The sequence below is a fragment of the Rhineura floridana genome, chromosome 17 (genome assembly GCF_030035675.1).
Source record: "Rhineura floridana isolate rRhiFlo1 chromosome 17, rRhiFlo1.hap2, whole genome shotgun sequence".
Lineage (NCBI taxonomy): Eukaryota > Metazoa > Chordata > Lepidosauria > Squamata > Rhineuridae > Rhineura > Rhineura floridana.
In genome coordinates this window covers 8,444,242-8,462,047 of record NC_084496.1, presented here as the reverse complement: position 1 = coordinate 8,462,047, position 17,806 = coordinate 8,444,242, and the positions used below count along the sequence as shown (strand labels likewise).

The 17,806-nt window shown below is 42.4% G+C and overlaps 1 protein-coding gene across 5 annotated transcripts in view; it reads left to right on the top strand.

Moving 5' to 3' along the window:
• The window catches only part of VRK3 (VRK serine/threonine kinase 3), a 28,702-nt gene extending 14,174 nt beyond the window's left edge, over nucleotides 1-14,528 (top strand). For 2 of the 5 annotated variants that reach the window (XM_061599273.1, XM_061599277.1), the window contains exons 6-14: nucleotides 1,301-1,367; nucleotides 2,125-2,209; nucleotides 3,259-3,361; nucleotides 4,746-4,838; nucleotides 5,345-5,507; nucleotides 6,974-7,094; nucleotides 7,781-7,839; nucleotides 9,636-9,785; nucleotides 10,761-14,528. In XM_061599273.1, the coding sequence (XP_061455257.1) occupies nucleotides 1,301-1,367; nucleotides 2,125-2,209; nucleotides 3,259-3,361; nucleotides 4,746-4,838; nucleotides 5,345-5,507; nucleotides 6,974-7,094; nucleotides 7,781-7,839; nucleotides 9,636-9,784 (840 nt within the window). In that variant the 3' untranslated portion in view covers nucleotide 9,785; nucleotides 10,761-14,528. Of the gene's footprint in view, nucleotides 1-1,300; nucleotides 1,368-2,124; nucleotides 2,210-3,258; nucleotides 3,362-4,745; nucleotides 4,839-5,344; nucleotides 5,508-6,973; nucleotides 7,095-7,780; nucleotides 7,840-9,635; nucleotides 9,786-10,396; nucleotides 10,438-10,760 lie in introns of all 5 variants that reach the window. The other 3 variants (XM_061599274.1, XM_061599275.1, XM_061599276.1) reach the window with 3 other exon arrangements.
• Nucleotides 14,529-17,806: the final 3,278 nt, after the last annotated feature.

The window sequence follows — 17,806 nt, the reverse complement described above, 5'->3', positions numbered from 1 at the left end:
TCCCATAAGATCCATGTGGGGAATCTTATGGGGAAGGGCTTAGTGGTAGAGCATCTGCTGTGCATGCAGAAGATCCCAAGTTCAATCTCCAGCATCTCCAAGGAGGGCTGGGGGAACCTCCTGCTTGAAAGAGCTGCTGCTGGTCAATGCAGACATTACTGCACTAGATGGACCAATGGTCTGACTCAGTATAAGGCAGCTTCCTGGGTTCCTATTCGGCCTCAACTCTCTTACAGTTTCTGCCGACTGCTTAAAACGTTCCTGTTCTGGCAAACATTTGCCTTGCTGGAGAGATTATTATAATGGGATAAAACCTCATTTTAGAATGCTTTTGATCTGGTGAGCCTTTTCCCATTTTTAGTCTCTTCATTTTATTTTGTATATTATTTCCTATATGGGGATGTTCTTTTTTTAACTGCTGTTGTAAGCCACCCAGCCTAATGCAAGCGAACTAGAAGTGTGGGGTATGAGTTTTATTAACATTGTGTAAGTTACTTGGGGACCTTTGGGTATCAAGCAACTCATTTAATAATAGTAATAATAATAAAATTGGGGAACCTGCTTCCCTGCTCCCCTTTGAGAGCAAAACACCCTAAACAAAAATTTAAGTTTTCATCTATTTTCCCCTCAATTAAGAGTTCGTTTTAACCCCAACACTTGCATATATATCCATAGACAGAGAAGTCAAATGATGCTTCCTTTTCAGTTCTATTTCTTGTTCTCTGGTCCTTAAATGGCAACACCTGTCTATGTTAACTGTGTGCAGCACAGGTGGAGTAAAGAACAAGGTACCAAGGGAGACAGGTAAGACTAGGATGGCAGTAGAAGCGTCTTGCTAGGGGCTATAGGAGATATCCAACACTGGCCATGCTAAAGCTATAACCCATTGAAATTAATGGACCTAAGTCGATTGGTGTCAATGGATCTTCTTTGAGTGTTTTTATATTTTGTTCCTAACTATAACTGTTAAGAACTTGCTTTAAATTTTAAAAAGCACAAAAGAGAGAGACAAATTGTATATCGAATGCCTGTTACATGAGGATTTGTAGGATACTAATTGCACTAGCACCCTAGTCTAACTTCCTACATCTGCTCTGTGTCTGTGATAAATTTCTTTCCAATTTATCCTGTCTGTAAGACAAAAATGGAAGTCTTTCCTTGCCTCTGTGAAGTCTGAATGCTAGAGAAGTTACATAAAGATTATCACTTTCTTGTGGTAATTAAAGTGCAGGAGTAGGTTGTGGTTCCAGGTTGTGAAAAATATATCAGTGCCAGCTTCTGTCCTTTCCTTCCTTCTCAGGATGCCAAAGATGGACGGCTCTTCAATGAACAGAACTTTTTTCAGCGAGCTGCAAAGAAAGCCACTGGTAAGAATTGACAAATCATTAAGGTGACAGACATTGTCTCTCAGCCTTGGGCCTGTTGGCATTTTCAGCCAGCAGACACCTGTACATTTCATTTCTTTTTTTGTCCCCTTTTCCCCTTCAGTATCCATCTTGCGTTGACTCTTCTTCTGAAAGGATTTTGCTGTGTTATTGCACAAGGCATGTAAGACTCTCGGACTGAGGGGGAGACACGGATCCACCTGTCAGTTCTCAGGGGCTATCTCTGTTTTTCCTATATCTAATCCTTCTGAAGAAGTTACTCCTTTTCCTGAGACTTTTCAAGACATCTTATAACCAAACAAAGCAAATCTATATTGTCCAAGCCAAGTGGGGCTCTGGATAGAAATTTTTGTTTTCTACTGATGGGGGTTCCACTAGTCGATGCCCCTATCAGCCTTAGTGTGAGGAGTGATGATATTGACGGATGGAGATGAAGCCCTAAAAAATGATAAAAAGTGTGACAGTTTCTAAAGAAGTTCCATGTTCTACCTGTTGTTTTTCTAGTTCCTGTCTTTCCCTCTTGTTTGTTGTTGTTAAAATTTGGTAGGCTGATTCCTGGAACTAGCTAACGTCATGAAACTGGGAGAGGCACTTGTTCCCAGAGTGGGCATAACACAAGCCTGATTAGCGTAGTCCTGACTTCTGGAGTGCGCAGGAGGTGTAAGATGGAATGGAAAATCCTGCTATCACTGTAGTAAATCATAGATGAGACCATTGTTCTTTTTGTCTCTCTTGGCAGTGGAGAAGTGGAAGAAACAGCATTCAGTACCATTGCTGGGAATCCCTGATTGCATTGGTTTTGGCCTCCACAATAGTCACTACAGGTGAGGCAGCTTTGACTAGGGAGCTCCTGTGAACCATCTCTCCCTCTACTGTCCATATCCCTTCTCTGTGCTGTGCTATCTTCCCTTCACTGTCAATGTTGCACTTCCTTCACTGTCCCTTTGGCTCTCATTTGTACTGTTGATGAACTCATTCTTTGTTGTCATTTACTTACCTTTTCCTCTCCTGCCCTCACTTTTCTTTCTTAAAGGCTACAGCTTCAGTCCTTCCGTTACACTGTTCAGTGGTAGCTCAGTGGTAGAGACTACGCTTCACATGCAAAAGGTCCCAGGTTCAGACTCTAGTATCTCCAGATTAGGGCTGGAAAAGATTCATGTCTGAAACGTTGGAAAGTCACTGCCCGTCAATGAGCCAGATCCTGACATCCCCCACCCCCTGCAGCCCATTGTGACAGGTGAGCAGGGCTACCCACCTGTCAATCACCTGACCAAAGAAAGCAGTCGGAAGCACATTCTAAGGGCACTGCTGATTCTTTTCTTGTTTCTTTTGCAGCCCAGTTTGAACTAATCTGGCCCACAGGCCAAAGGTACCCCATTACTGATAGTAGACTATACTGAGCTAGGTAGACCAATGGTCTGACTTGGAATAAGGCAGCTTCTTATGTTCTTTATTACCTCAGCTGTCATGTTCTTTTATCCACTTGCTAGCCTCATTTCTAGAAGAGCAAAGTAGCCATTGATTTTAATGGATCTGAATTGTCCCAGAGATTGCTCTCTTCCTGTGCTTAGACTTTCCCTCTTGCTCTAGCTCCTGCTTTGAATCCTTCCCTCTGAGCTTTCTGCTAATACTGCATTTTGCACGTAATAACTTGGGGAGCAAGGTTATCTAACTCTGGAAGGCCACTGTCATGACCCCCATTACAGATCCTAATTATTGATAGTTCTTGCTGTCTGCTACCCATGGAGCTGAAGAGGAATTAACTGATGTACAGATGGAGGGGTGGGAGCGAGAGACCACTCATATGGTAGTGGGCAGAAACCTCCAACAAAAGGCACAATTCACATGTAGCATTATCTCTTTTGACTGGCAGGTTCTTGGTCTTCTCTGATTTGGGTCGCTCGCTTCAGTTGATCCTGGATGACACTGCAAACAAGATGACGGAGAAAGCTGCCTTGCAGCTTGCAATCCGACTGGTATGGAACCCAAATAGGAGTGTGTAGGCAAAAGAAGCTCCTCAAAAAGGTTCTGTCCATTTGTAAAACGGAGGCTTTTTTCCAGTGTAGGCAAGCCTCAGGCCCAGGGAATTATGGGTGATTGCTATCCTGACGTAACAAGGGTGACCTAGAGACAAATTCCATCTATTCTGTCCTTGATAAGAGCTATGTTTTTCAGGGCCAGTGGAAACATGACAATACTGCTACATTAAAATCTGATGTTCTTTCTGCCTTGCAAGGATGAAATTTGCATTGGGGTGGGGCAGGAGAGGAGATAGTACTTAACTCCCACCCAGCCCATATACCACTCATATTTTCTTAGCTGCCCCCAGTGCCCTGCAAAGTTCTAAACCCATATTTACAAGCTAAATGTAGATCTGGAAACTGATGGGAAAGCTTCTGCAGAAAAGAGGCTGGCAGGAAAAGAATTGGAAACCCCATGCCACCCTTTTCCTTCAGAGGAGGAAGGCTTTACTCTTCCCACTTGCTCCATTAGGTGGGGCCATTAATATTAGCCTTATATGTTCCCCCCCTCCCAACCCAGTGTAGAGAATCCTCACTCGGTTTCCATTTCTGCCCACTCCTTCACTAAGTTCCGCTCCTTCCTTTGCTGTAAACCACGGGCCTTTTTTCTTTTCTACTTTGCTTCTCTCTCACTAGCACCTGGCCAGGGTTGAGTTTTTGGCTGCATATGCGACGCCATATTCCTCCTATACAGATTCTGGTTGCTCTCAGAGGAGGAGGGGTTTGAAGCCAGGGGTCTGGGGAGTTCATACCGGGAGGAAGGAAGCAGCCTCGTGTAGCAGAGGCTGCTCCTCTGGGAGAGCAGCTACCCTTTGCAGTGATGGAGAGGGTTGACCAGAAGGTACAATGGCCCTGTCAGGCAAGGAGCACAATTCCTCTGGGAGAGTGTGAAGTCTGGTAAGTATTGATCAGAATGGCTCCCTTCCAGAAGATGTTTTACATGGGAGAAGCAGCCGTGAAGTTAATGGTTGCGTGTGGCTGGGTTTTCACGTTTAAACTTGGTCCTCAGAACTGCAAGGGAGCATGATTGGAGTACAGTGCTGTCCAACGTCTCTCAGGTTCTTTGCACAGTAGGCGATCCTCTCTGATCGTTGCAGAGCTGCACTTTGAACTGTGTGATATGATGAGACCAGTGCCTGTGGATTTTAGGAGTGCGATCTTTGAACAGGAAAAGAGTGACTGTTGCGAATGTTTCAGATGTGCCTCTCCAGAATGAAGAGGGTATATGGCAAACACCCTAGCACCATTACCTGCTGGGAGTGCTCTGGTTAGAATGACCCTGAGAAATGCAGGCATTCCATTGGTGACATTCCACCTGTGCTTTCATCTTCGTCTTTAGTTGGATGTGCTGGAGTATCTCCATGAGAATGAGTATACCCATGGGGACGTTGCTGCTGAGAACATATATGTGAATCCAGCTGATCTTGCAATGGTAAGGAATGGAGCTGGTACAGATAAGGAATAAGTACTTGCTGAAGAGTGTCCCTGAATGGTAGGAGAACATAGTATTTGTTCTACTGAACTTCCCCAAGTGTAGACATAAGAGACTGATGGTCTGTTCCTCCTATTAAGGATAACCAATTGTTTTTGCCAAACAAGTGTCTTCCTTTCTCCTCTTGTCTTCCCAGCAAACACTGACTGTTGCTGTTTTTAGCAGGTACTTACAAGGGAGAAGCACATACATTCCCTTTTCGCATTTGTACTGTAGTAGCATTGAAGGGGTCGCTTGGAGCATTGGTTCCTGTGACTGCACTTGCTGGCTAAACTCATTCTGACTTTGGTGCCCTTCAGGCTGTTGCGGAGAGATGGATTGTGGCTTCAGGGCAGTTGCAAAGGCTGCTGGGTAGCAGGGAACTAAAGGGTGTCTTGCAGGCAATCTTTCTTGTTGGGTCACTGAACAACCTGTACAGCTTCCTCTTCCTTCTCTTCCTCCCGCAGATCACCCTGGCGGATTACTGCTTTGCTTTCCGGTACAGCCCTGGGGGGAAGCACGTATCTCAACGCGAGGGCAGCAGGACACCCCACGAGGGTACCATGGAGTTCATCAGCCTTGATAGCCACAAAGGAGCCGGTGATATTTCTTGCCCAAGAAACAGAATGTGTGTGTGTGGGGTGGGTGGATGGGGTGCAAGCCATTTTGACGTCATCTCTGGTCTTTTCTCCTGTGCTCTTGATGTTCAGGAGCTAGTTCCTCTATAACCAACCTGCTGATCCTAGCTAACTTGCTGGTCCCTTGCACCCCAAAACCCCTTCCTTATTCCTGTGGCAGAAGCAGTACTAGCTGGCTGTCTAGTTTGCCTGCCGTACAGCTCCTCCTTCTCTTAGGAAGCTTTGAGACAACCTGATTGCTGAGTATTCATTTTGCTTTGCTTGCACCAAGTTTGTGGGGAGGTTACGCAATGTCACCTATTTATTGACAATTCATTCCGATTTGTTTGCGGGTGGGTATATCATTTTGCATCAAGCATTATCCCACACTTTTCAGTGCATTTTCCTGTCACTTTCCTTACAGCAGAAAGTCTGGGGGTTTGGGGGGGGGGAGGGAGGAACAGGTTTGCTATCCAATACCTCCAAATCATCTTGAATTGTGCAATGTGAATTTGCCTGTATGTGATGGAATCTCACTGAATACAGCAAAAGTCTGGAAGCCACCTTATATGTGCTGTGCGGTTGAAGAAGACACCACCTCCCCATTCTTTTGTGTTCCTCTGGGCCACTCTTCTCCAACCTGGTTCCCTCCAGATGTTTTGGACTACATCTCTTAGCAGCCTCACCCAGCATTGCTAATGGTCAGGGATAATGGGAGCTGTAGTCCAGCAACATCTTAAAAGGCAATAGATTGGGGGAGGCTGCTCTAGGCAGCCTTGGCCATATTTTTAACCAGGGCTGCATATTCTGAGGTTGAAGTCTTCACTGACTGATGACTAGGGACTAATTTTAGTCAGCTAGGCTGCAAGCTAAAGGCACACCTATTTTTTTGAGACTGTTTTGGGTTTTGTGTGAGACTAACATAGAATGAAAAAGGAAATATTAAAGTTGACCTTGTATCCTAAAAGCAAGAGGCAGCTCATGTTTGTTAAACTGTGACTTATCTTGCACTTCTTTCAATATTATCATAAATAGTAGAGTTGGAAGGGGCCTATAAGGCCATCAAGTCCAGCCCCCTGCTCAGTCCAGAAATCCACAAAGGACCCTATATTTAGATTATATGCAAATAAATGCAATAATTCAATTGATTGATGAGTTGTTTACCTACATGTTTAACATGAATTTCACATAATGAAGTGGATGCGGAGAGGAATTCTTAGTTGCTTCACAGTTATGGAATATTCTAAAGCATGAGCCTTTTGGAAGTGCTACAAGACTTTTTTAATTGCCTGGAGACTTTTAGGGCAGGTAAAAACCTGGAATAAAAGTGGAAAATTGATGTGCAAAGGCAGCAACTTACCGAGTGAGCAACTATACTGTATGTGAGCCACTATGACCATAAGCCACTGTACCCATCTCCATTTTTTTCCTGTTCTGTGCTATTCATGTTTCACATGTGGATGTGCTTTCTTTTCCTAGCCCCATCCCGCCGGAGTGATCTTGAGTCCTTGGGTTACTGCCTACTGAAGTGGCTGTGTAGCTGCCTTCCCTGGTCTGAAGAGCTGATAAATCCCTGTATAGTCATGGAGAAGAAGGAGAGGTGTGTGGGGGAAATGCCCTTGGTTTCATCATGACAATCACTCTGTCCTCATTATGTGGAAAAGGAGACTCCCAGTAGATCTGGGAAAGCTGAAAGGTCAGGAACCAGGAACCCGTGTCCGTCCAGCTGTTGTCGGACTACAGCTGACATAATCCCCGGCAAGTGGTCATTCTGTCAAGTGGTCATTCTGGCTGATGGGAGTTGCTCCAACAGCATCTGGAAGGCTACAGATTCCCCACCCGGTGCCAGGGCTTTCAATCAGTGTCAGTACAGGCTTCCCTTGGCAATTTACAACAGAAGTTATTGTCAGCTGTAGCACTCAGGATGCCTGGGCCTGGCTCTGCCTCCTTATTGGTCTCATACTCCACTTTCTTCACAATCTAAAAGTAGTTGGAGAGCACATCTTGCTTCTTGGTTTTCTAGACTGGTAAAATAGCATTGGCCTTGGCTGAAGGCAGCAGCAGAGAGATGTCTGGCAGCTGCATGGCAACTATTGCAGCACTTGCAGTATTGCAATATGGGGCAAATTTCACATTTATACAATGTACATGACAGGCCGTAGCTTGCATATCTGCATTTTGAGTGGGAGGGAGGAAGGGATCCAGTTTAAAATTCTCAGCTCAGCCTTCTTTCTTCCCACCTCTTGTTTAAGGGGCTCTCCTCTTTTTCTGTTGCTGTCATTGTAGGTACAAAACAGATGTTATCAAGCATCCACGGCTCTCCTATGGCTGGAGAGCAGTTCCAGGTACAAACTTCACATTTGTATCCAAGCTTTCATTTGAGTCTTCATGTGGCATATGTTGTGATCTTTCATTTTTATCCTTGCAACAGTTCTGAACTAGGTTAAACTGAGAAAACTGACCCACAACCAGTGAGTGAGCTTCATGGGGCTGAACAGGGTTTTGAACCTGGGATTCCTGCATCCAAGTGCAACACACTAGCCACTATGCTGTACATGCTATCCTGTACCAGAGACTAAGGACGGACAAATCTGCCTGTTGCCATCATGTGTTAGGTTTCTCACATGTTCTGTAGTGGGCCAGTGCCATCCTGTTTACATGTGGATTTTAAAACAGAATAAATCCTAAAGAATCTGTACGGTTCTACTAAAATAAAAACCATGTACTTACAAAGTGATCCAAGGGTTACCTTCTTTCTTTTAACCCTTTACAACTTCTCGTAGCAGCTAATAATTTCCAACATGGCTGCTGGGTAAAAACAAGAAGTCTTTTCGGATGCTCACAGGAAGCTTCTCTTCCTGAGGAATTATATAGAGATAAAGATGGCTGCCCCAAAGATACAGTCCCATCAGTACAGCCGCTTTTTCTCTGTGCAATTCCCCAGATAGAGATATCAGAAGATTGCAGTTTACCCCTGTTTCAGAAGTGCCCTGAACCCACATATCTCTACCTGAGGCTCAGGTTGTAGGGAATTCAGACTTCTTTTTTGTGCATCAGCAAATCTGTGTGATGTCCAGATGAATTGTTCTCATTTTCCTTTGTCCCTTGTATGATTTGATCTTTGTTGTAGTATTTGTAAACTAGCCCACACCATCACTTTCTTTTTCTCTTAACACCCTTAGCCATCACAGCTATCATAAAAATGGCTTTTTCTAGCGAATGTCATATTTTTCTCTCCTTACACATAGCAAATAGGCAATCTCTCAGAGCTGTTACTGGGACAGTTGAGCAGGTGTTTTCCTTATGAAGTGAAAGCTTCCCTATGAAGGGAATAATGAGTTAAGTAAGGCAGTCAGGACTCTGGAAACTGTCTGGCCCAACAGGAGCACTGAGGGATTGTGTCTCCTCACACACAGAAGTAGCCAATATGAAATGCTCCAAGGTTTCTATATCTGCTGCGTTCTTTCTCTTGACTCCAGCACCAATAACCATGCAATGTAATGTAATGGTTTGTGTGGCAATGTGCTCTAATGGATGTATCAAGGGAGCCTGGGGATCTGGACTGTCTTTCCAGCTGTACTGTTGGACAAAGTGGGCCCTGACCTTTAAGATCATCTACTAAAACCCTGTCCTGTATTCCCACACTATTGGTATGGTGGGTGGATATGAGAGAAGGGTCCTTGCCTGTGGTGGCATTGAGAAAATGGAATGCCTTGTCTGGGAAGGTTTGTGTAGCCCCCATTGGTACTTGTCTTTTGTGGGCATGTAAGACCTATCTTTTTCAGCAGGTGGTTTTAGAAGCTGCCTCTTGAAGTGGGCTTTTGCTGTTGATGTGTTGAATCTGTTTTAAACTGTACATAGTTTTGGTTTTGTTATAATTTGATAATTTTTATTTTATTTTAAAGTTTTGCTATAAGTGCCTTGAATGAATTTTATATGAGCAAATAAATAATGCATTCAACTTTCTCTCTTTGGTGCTTGGTGTTTTCTTATGAGCTCAGGGGGGTTGCTACTTGGACTGTATGAAGTGTACTGAGCAGGTCAGCAAAAATTGTAATTTCCATCTGGGTTGGTCAGCAGCAGAATGACTATCTTGTAGGAGTCAGCCATTCTTATTGACAACCCTGATGACCTTTTCTAGAAGCCCTGCAGAGCTACCTGCTACAAGTGATGTCCTTGGACTATGAAGAGAAGCCAGACTATGAAGAGCTGCGAACAGTCCTGAGGAGGCCTCTTGAGCTGATGAGAGCATCTGCCTATGACTCAGTGGATCTCAAGGTGGCACTCTAGGGTAATGTACTGAGACCTGTTGCATTCTCTTTCTAGGGATGAGTGAGAATTTTGCTAAAATCAAACTTGGCACTGGACCTCCCCATAGTGTGCACATTCACTGTCTTTGCAGATTGATCCTGAATGCTGTGAACTTCCATGGCTTTTCCTGACATCAGATTTTTTAAACTGCATCAAATATAGAAATACTATTATTGTTCTATGCTATGTGCTATATTGCTGTGCTAAAGTGAAACTGACTAGCATTGGTCTTTGCCCTGCTAATGTGAAACTGATTACCTTAGGTCTTTGCTTTCCTAACCTGAAACTGACTAACATGGGTCTTTACTTTGCTAAGGTTAAACTGATCAGCATCCTTTCTTTGCTAAGGTGAAACTAACCAGCATGGGTCTTTGCTTTGCTAAGAGGAAACTGATTAGTATGGATCTCCCTTCTTTGCCTTGCTGACTGTGAAACTGATCAATCAGAATACTGTCTCTTTCCCAAGGTTAAACTGATCAGCATCTTTGCTGACCAGCATGGGTTTTTGCTTTGCTAAAGTGAAACTAATCAGGAAGCCTCTTTGCTTTGCTTAATGTGAAACTGACGAGGCGATTTTTCCCTTTCTCTCAGGGTAACTGACCAGATGATCTCTCACTTTCTGCCAGGGCTGGGTAGGTGTGTGGGACTGGGATTATTGCTTCATGCCACCCAACTGTTTGGATATTGTAAAATATTTTGTAATATTGTAAAAATGTTATATTAACACTCTGCAACAGAGGCCTTCATTGTCATGCTAAGTTGTGAACTAGCTTTAGGTAAAGGCTGGTCCTCTGGGTGACCATCTCTGATAGCAGATACAAATCTTCAGGCAGCTTGTAGCCTTACACTATGAGACTCGTCTCCTCTGATTTAGGCTTCCAGTATTGTAGGAGATAAATACAGGACTAATGAACTGGAGCACAGTATGAGTAACCAGTCCTATTGTGGTTTGCAGGTCTGAGAAGCTGAGAGAAGATGGTGCAGAGAGTCAAACCCACTAGAATATCCTTACACCGGAGCAGCTGGGAACACAGTTTCTGGAGTTCTTTTGCAGCTGACTTTTGACTGAGGAAGGAATGGGAATTTCTCACAACTGTTTGTTAGGATTTTGTTGTGTGATCTTTTATAGGATCAAGCTTCATCTAGCTTGCCTAACTTAGTGAGCTCTAATTAATGTGAAGTCTGAATTCCTATTTGGCAGATAGCTGCTTGAGCGCTATTTTAAAATAGCAGCCCCAATTTTTTCTGTGAGTAGGAAAGACTGAGCCTAAAGAGGGGAAACCCCTAAGTTGTTTTTAATGTGTTACGTTGTAAATAGCGGCAACCACTTTGCAGTTTTGCCTCCTTGCATTCATTGTGTCTTAATTGTGTGTTAATTTTATTTTAATCTAATCAGCCCTGGAGTCCTGTTGTCAGGTGGAAAATTGGGATATAATTATTTTTAAATAAAAATAAATATTTTGTTCATTTTTCTAATCAACCATTTTCTTATGAGCTCTCGGAGCTGTATTTTTGTTCGTGGCAACAAAGACAGATAATATTCAGGAACAAGTACCTTTATTTCTGTACTGTCCACCACATTTCCCTGTTTTGGATCACAAGGAAGACTGTGTTCAGTGAAGCTGTGTAAGGAACTTTCTCCTTGTCTTCTGCTCTGTTTTTCAGAGCAGAAGAGCCTTCTTCAGGGCAGACAGAGGCACAAGTAATATATAAAGAGCAGAAACAGCAGGTTTGTAGTCCAAAGTGTAAGCCTGGCTTCACAATTTGCATAACAGACATACATACCAGCAATGCTTGCTTCAGCTTATTACTTTTTCCTCCCCACTCATGCTTCAAGTGGGCAATCTGCCATTTTTGTTCTTGTTTAAAGCAGCACCTTTTTAAAATGGCAATGAAATCACATTAAAAAAAACAGTTGAAAAAGCTGCTCTTGAGGTTATAGGAGGAAAATGTGAGCTTGTGAGACCCTGGATCCAGCTGGGCCCCTACAGCCAGTTTTCCTGGATTTAAATTGGATCATGCTATAGACTTGCAATGCTGCTTTTTCAGAGTCTGTCCTTAGGAGAAGAAAAAGCACATGTGTACTATATGCAGTTAGGGTGCTTCCAAACCAGATCCACTGTTTTAAAATACATTACATCTTTCTTTACCCAGAAGCACCCTGCAGAGAGGTTGAAAGGGCCAAACAGTTCAGGAGTACTCTTTTGTCCCACCCACCAAGGAACAGGTGAGGATGTTTGTCCTATTTTTCCTGAGATATAGCCAGGATATGCCAGGAGCTGCTCATGTCGTCGGTTTCTCATGCTGGGCAACATCTCTGGTTAGGATCTCAGTTCTGGCTATTATTCTGAAAAAAAAGAAATTTCCTACAATGTTATCTGGATGTATTTCTCTTATCCATTGTTGTTGTTTTTATTGAAGAGCTGGATAAAAACTCTTTAAATGAAAGTGTTTATCTGTGTTCTTTTATACTGCAAAGAACAGCCCAGGGACAAAAGGTGACAAGAGACAAATCAAAATGCAGCAAGAGGAAATGGTGCAAAATACTCCAGATTTTTGTTAACTGGTAGAATCTGCATTAATCTTTTTTGGAAGGTACACAAAACTACTAGTAATAGAGCAATTTAAAGTGTAATTGTTTAAACTGGAATAGTACATTAACTTGTGCTGTTTAAAGATGGTTTAGAGTGGGTCCTGTAACAAAATGTTGCAGTGTGTAGAGTGCTCCTGTTCACTGTTAAATCAGCCAGCCATGCCCTGTTCCGGGATATTCCATTCTGTTCCCCACCACCACCAGTTTTCTGTTTTTCCCCAGCAGTAAGTCAACATTCTGTGGCCACTGAGCATGCCCAGTCCTCATTGGGTTATTTCTTTTGTGTGTGGAGGGAGTCCCTTCTGGGTTTTTTCCCTAAACAATTTTTTGTGCTTCTGCAAACCTTTGGTTCCTCCAACACTGCTGATACTTCCTTCTTGTGTGTGGATGTTGCCACTTTGGCTACATTAGCAATGGCACTCACACAGGAACATTGGAAATAGAGGGAATAATGTAACCATGGGGATATAATTCACATCCCCTTTATCTAGAAAACCATCTTGCCACTTTCTTTCTTTTCCTTCTTTTTCATGCCCAAGAGCATCCTGCTGTTGTGTTTGCTTCATTTTTTAACATAGCCGAAGACCTGTCTTGTATTGGGATGAGAATGTTAAAGCTATCCTGTTGTTAGACCCTGGTAAACCAACATGGCCTTTCTGAGGAGAAGCACTCTGGGAATTGAGCAGGGAAATTTCATTCTATTCTGTTTTACACGAGTGCTTACTATGTTCTAGTTCCAAGCCAATCCCTTGAGTCTTGTCTCCAGGCAACAGACACCGGCTCCTGCAGCAGCTTTTTGGGGAAGAACAACGTAATTGAGTTGCTTCGCTTGCTTTCTTACTGGAGATTTCTTTTCCTCTTCTTTATTGTTCTGATACAATTTGTTCAAAATCTGTAGACCAATTAAGACAAGTGTTGTCTATATTGTGAATTTCAGGAAAATTCAGAGCGCTGGTAGCTTAGCCAATATGAAGCACACAATAATGTTACCAGAATGTAAAGAAGGAGTGGGTGGATATGAGACAGGAAACTCTCTCAAACTGGCAGATGAGTAGGACATTATTTGAGGCAAGGTGAAAAATCCAGAGCCTCACTGGCCATAGGAAGGAGGGCGAGGAAGAAATACCCATGGAGGAATGGTGGAGGAGGCATAGTTATTTTATACCTGTGCAGAGCACCTGATAGTTTTGTCAAGTACAGATAAGATGATGAATGTGACTGAAGAATATGATCATCACTAAAGATATGATGGATAGAGAGCAGGCCTGGTGCCAGCAGGCAGCCATGATGGGCCCTGGCCGAGGGCCTCTGAAGGGACCTACCTTAGGGTGGGAGGGTGAAGCTCCATGATCCGGACCAGCGTTGGTCTACTGCAAATCACCCAGAAATCTATCAGATTCTAATGTTCCTTCTGCTATCCTCCTCTTCTTTGGAGGAAATGGGATATGTCACTTATGGAGCATTTGACTATACTTGTCTAGAACAGGCTCCCGCAACCTAGTACCCTCAATCTTTTGGACTACATTTCCCATTATCCCTGACATTGGTCATGCTAGCTAAGGCTGATGGGAGTTGTAGTCAAAAAAACTAATTGGGGAAAGCTGGTTTAGAATCATACAGATGGCCAATTGACTAGTCCAGGAGTGGCCAACATGGTTTCTTCAGAAGTTATTGGACAACAACTTCCATCAGCCACAGTCAGTGTGGCCAATGGTCAGGCATGATAGGAGTTGTAGTCCAGCAACATCTGGCTACCCCTGGACTAGTTCATTGACCATATTTTACCAGGTAATTGGCTGGCATCCCAAGGAAGAAATCTGATTAATGCTTTTTTGTTGTTTTGTTCAGGGAAAGAAAAACCAAAAGTCTGGTAGGCAGAAATAGACTTTGCAAGGGGAATGCAGGAAGCTGGTAGTAGTCAAGTCTCTAGTAAATAAGACAGGATTAGTGTTCTAAAGTCATTCAACATAAATGAAGACCTCCATCCTGCTACATAATTTATTTCTTGGGAGCGAGGAATTAGGAGAGAGAAGAAGGTGCTTATACCGAGAGGTATGTAAGTGATAGAATGGCAAAATATAAATCTTCATATGTATAAATAAATGCACTGTATGCTTCTTTGGTATAGTTTCCTTTTGTTGAAGTGTCGTTCTTGGGGAGGGAGATACAAATCTCTGTAATCAAATGTTCGCCTATCTCGGATTTCAATGCCGGTCCCATCATTGCATCAATTGCTCAGTCTATAGCTAGAGAAATTACAATAGCCACTGTAGCAATTACAGTTGTAATTAAAACATGCTTTAACATTTGGCTGGGAAGCAGCAGGAATAACTCAGGTGCAGAGCATCTGCTTTGCATGCAAAAGGTCCGAGGTTCAATCCCTGCTATGTCCAAGTAGGACTGGGAAAGGCCCAGTGTGAAACCCTGGAGAGCTGCTACCAGTCCGTGCAGACCAGCCTTCTTCAACCTTAGGTCTACAGCTGATGTTGGACCACAACTCCCATCATCCTTGAAAGTTGGCTAAGTTGTTTGTTTTAAACTGTTTTTAGTAATGTATTTTATAACGTTGTGACCTGCCCTGGAACCTACTAGCGAAGGGTGGGTAATAAATGTGTTGATGATGATTGATAGTCCCAACAACATCAGGGGTCCTAAGGTTGAAGATCTCTTGCGTAGACATCACTGAGCTGGATGGCCTGGTGAGCTAACTCAGTATAAGGCAGCTTCCTATGTTCCTATTGTAGCTGATTGTTCTGGTATTTAATTTTTCTTTAATTGTAACATAGCCATTTTGAGAACAATTGGCTAAATAAATAATCGCTATTGGCTGGCGTGATTATGACACCACTGATTTACTCCTTCAGTTTCTGCTAGAGAAGCTGCAGCTATTGAGCTGGGCTTTCTCTCCTGTCCTTTTTGGTAGTTCTGTCGTCACCTTGTGGAAGCCCCTCAAATCTTATGAGTCCTTTAAGAGAAAGTTGCAGGCTTTAGGTGGGTGAAAGGTGGAGAAGTTGTTCCTGTGGCTATTATTGAGCTGGACTCTCGCTGTCACTTCTGCTACTACTTTTCACACAGCAAAAGGTTGCCTCTAAAAATGAAGCAGCCTTATCCTCCATGACTACAACTATGTTCTGCCTCTACTGTCGAACACGGTGTGCCTGTGAATGCCAGTTGGTGGGAATCACAAGAGGGGAAGAAGGCTATTAATGCTTGGCTTCCCGTGGGCATTGGTTGGCCACTATAAGAACAGGATGCTGGACTAGATGGGCCACTGGCCTCATCCAGCAGGCTGTTCTTATGTTGTTACATAATCTTTGGGTGGGTAGCAGATGGAGCATAGGAACTCATTCTCCCCCACCTTGAATACTAGAGTCCTTAGAAATTATTCTGGGGCGACTTCCAGGAAGGGTGACTTCGCTTGTGCCTGCTTTTGAGACCGGCTCCCGCCTCAAAAGAAGCTTATTCAGATATAAATCAGTCAGAACATTTTTTTTTTTTTTTTGACTGATGAAATTTCTCCCGGGCAGGGAGAAACGTAGAGATCAACCTCAAAAGCCTGTTTTTGTTGGGAGGACTGGATTTCATTAATTTATGAGAAAAGGTCCAGCCAGCAATGCCGGACGGACTTCCGAACAAGCTCTATCTGATTAATGCGATACGTTTATCTTTTCTTCAAAGAGAAAACGGACTAACAGGCAAGCACCCTTCTTTCTATTATTTTTTTACTTGGTTTAAATTGTTGCAGCAAAAAGAGATTTGTCAAATGAATCAGCTTTAAAGAACTTCTGGGTGAGCTATAACTCTTCTCTGTTATTCACAAAATTAACAGCTTATCTCTGTTTCTATTGCAAAAAGCTGTCCTGGAAGTGCATTCTAAAGATATAAACAGAAGAGGGATTTCTATTCCGAGGAACATTATATTGTCTGGGACTGTTCTTATTTTGGTCTATTTTATTTTGACGAATCTGCTTCTTCACGACGCCACTAACTGTTTTGATGCTGGGAACTAAATTTGTTTTGTATTCTTGAACATAGAGAGATAAGGCAGGCTGCTCTGTTTATACTGTGATGTCATCAAGCCTGGAATATTAACCCAATTGTTGCTGAAATAAGAAGTGGTTCTTTATTTTTGTTTTGTTTTCGTGGTTTTAAAAATGGCAATCAAGAAAGTGGCTGAGAATCTGGAAGTAATTATGTTTCAGAAAATAATGGATGAGATTGAGATAACGAAACAAACCCTGCGACAGGGCAGTAAGGAGCTGAAAATGGAACTGAGCAAAATGACGCAGGAGCTTAAAGAAATAGGGGATCCTGTGAGAGAGGAGAATGAGATCAGAGATGAGAAAAGAAAAAATAAAGGGAAGATACAAGCCCTGGAGATTGGAACAAATGTGGAATTGGAAAAAGATCTGGAGTTTATGGATATTAGAAATAAAATCTACTGTTTGGAATTTAACGTTATCTCTGAAGAAATTAATGAAGATATTAGAGATAAAGTTATCAATGGCTTGGATAATCTTCTGGACTGGAATGACGTGATGGAGCTTGATATAGAGAAAATCTATGGAATTAACTGCAGCCATGTGACAATGGAAAAACTCTCAAGAGATGAGCCAGTGCATTTTGTAAAAAAGAAGAACAGAGATATGACTTTACAACAATATTTCAGCAACTTATTCATAATCGATGGCAAGAAAATATTTGGGATAGAGGAAATTCCCATCAGACTCTTATTATATGACTATGGCTATGACAGCAAGATTATTATGGAATACTGATAATGGAAGATTGGACACTGAAATTACTGGATTTAACAGGACTATTGAAGATGGAAGATGGAATTACTATGGATAATGGAATAATGGCTATTGAAATTATTGGACCTAACAGATTTTGATGAGCTGGATTAATCGATATATTTATTTGGACTATGGTTATGACAATAAGATTATTATTATTATTAACGAGATGGATTAATCGACATGTTTATTTGGAGAAAAATTGATAGATATATTTCTTAAAGAATTGAAACCTCTCTGACTTTTTGTGGAAAGAATAAAGTAATGTTTATGAGATTTGATGATTAATTAAGATAACTACTGGAGGAAAGTGATTTTATAATATAATTTAAGAGACAGGATTGTTATATATTGTAGACCTATAACTGATTTGATCTGCGACAAATGGGAAGTCAACATTTTATTTTTTTGTTTAATCATTTTTGTTTTGTTTTGTTTTTTGTCTTTGAATGTTTTATGATTTTGTTTTGTATGTTTTATGAAAATTTGAATAAAAATTATTGTAAAAAAAAAAAAAAGAAATTACTCTGGGGCAGGGGTTGCCAGCGCGGAGCCTGCGAGTATCTTCCATGATGCCCAAAGGTTTCAGTTTACATATTTCCTCAAAAA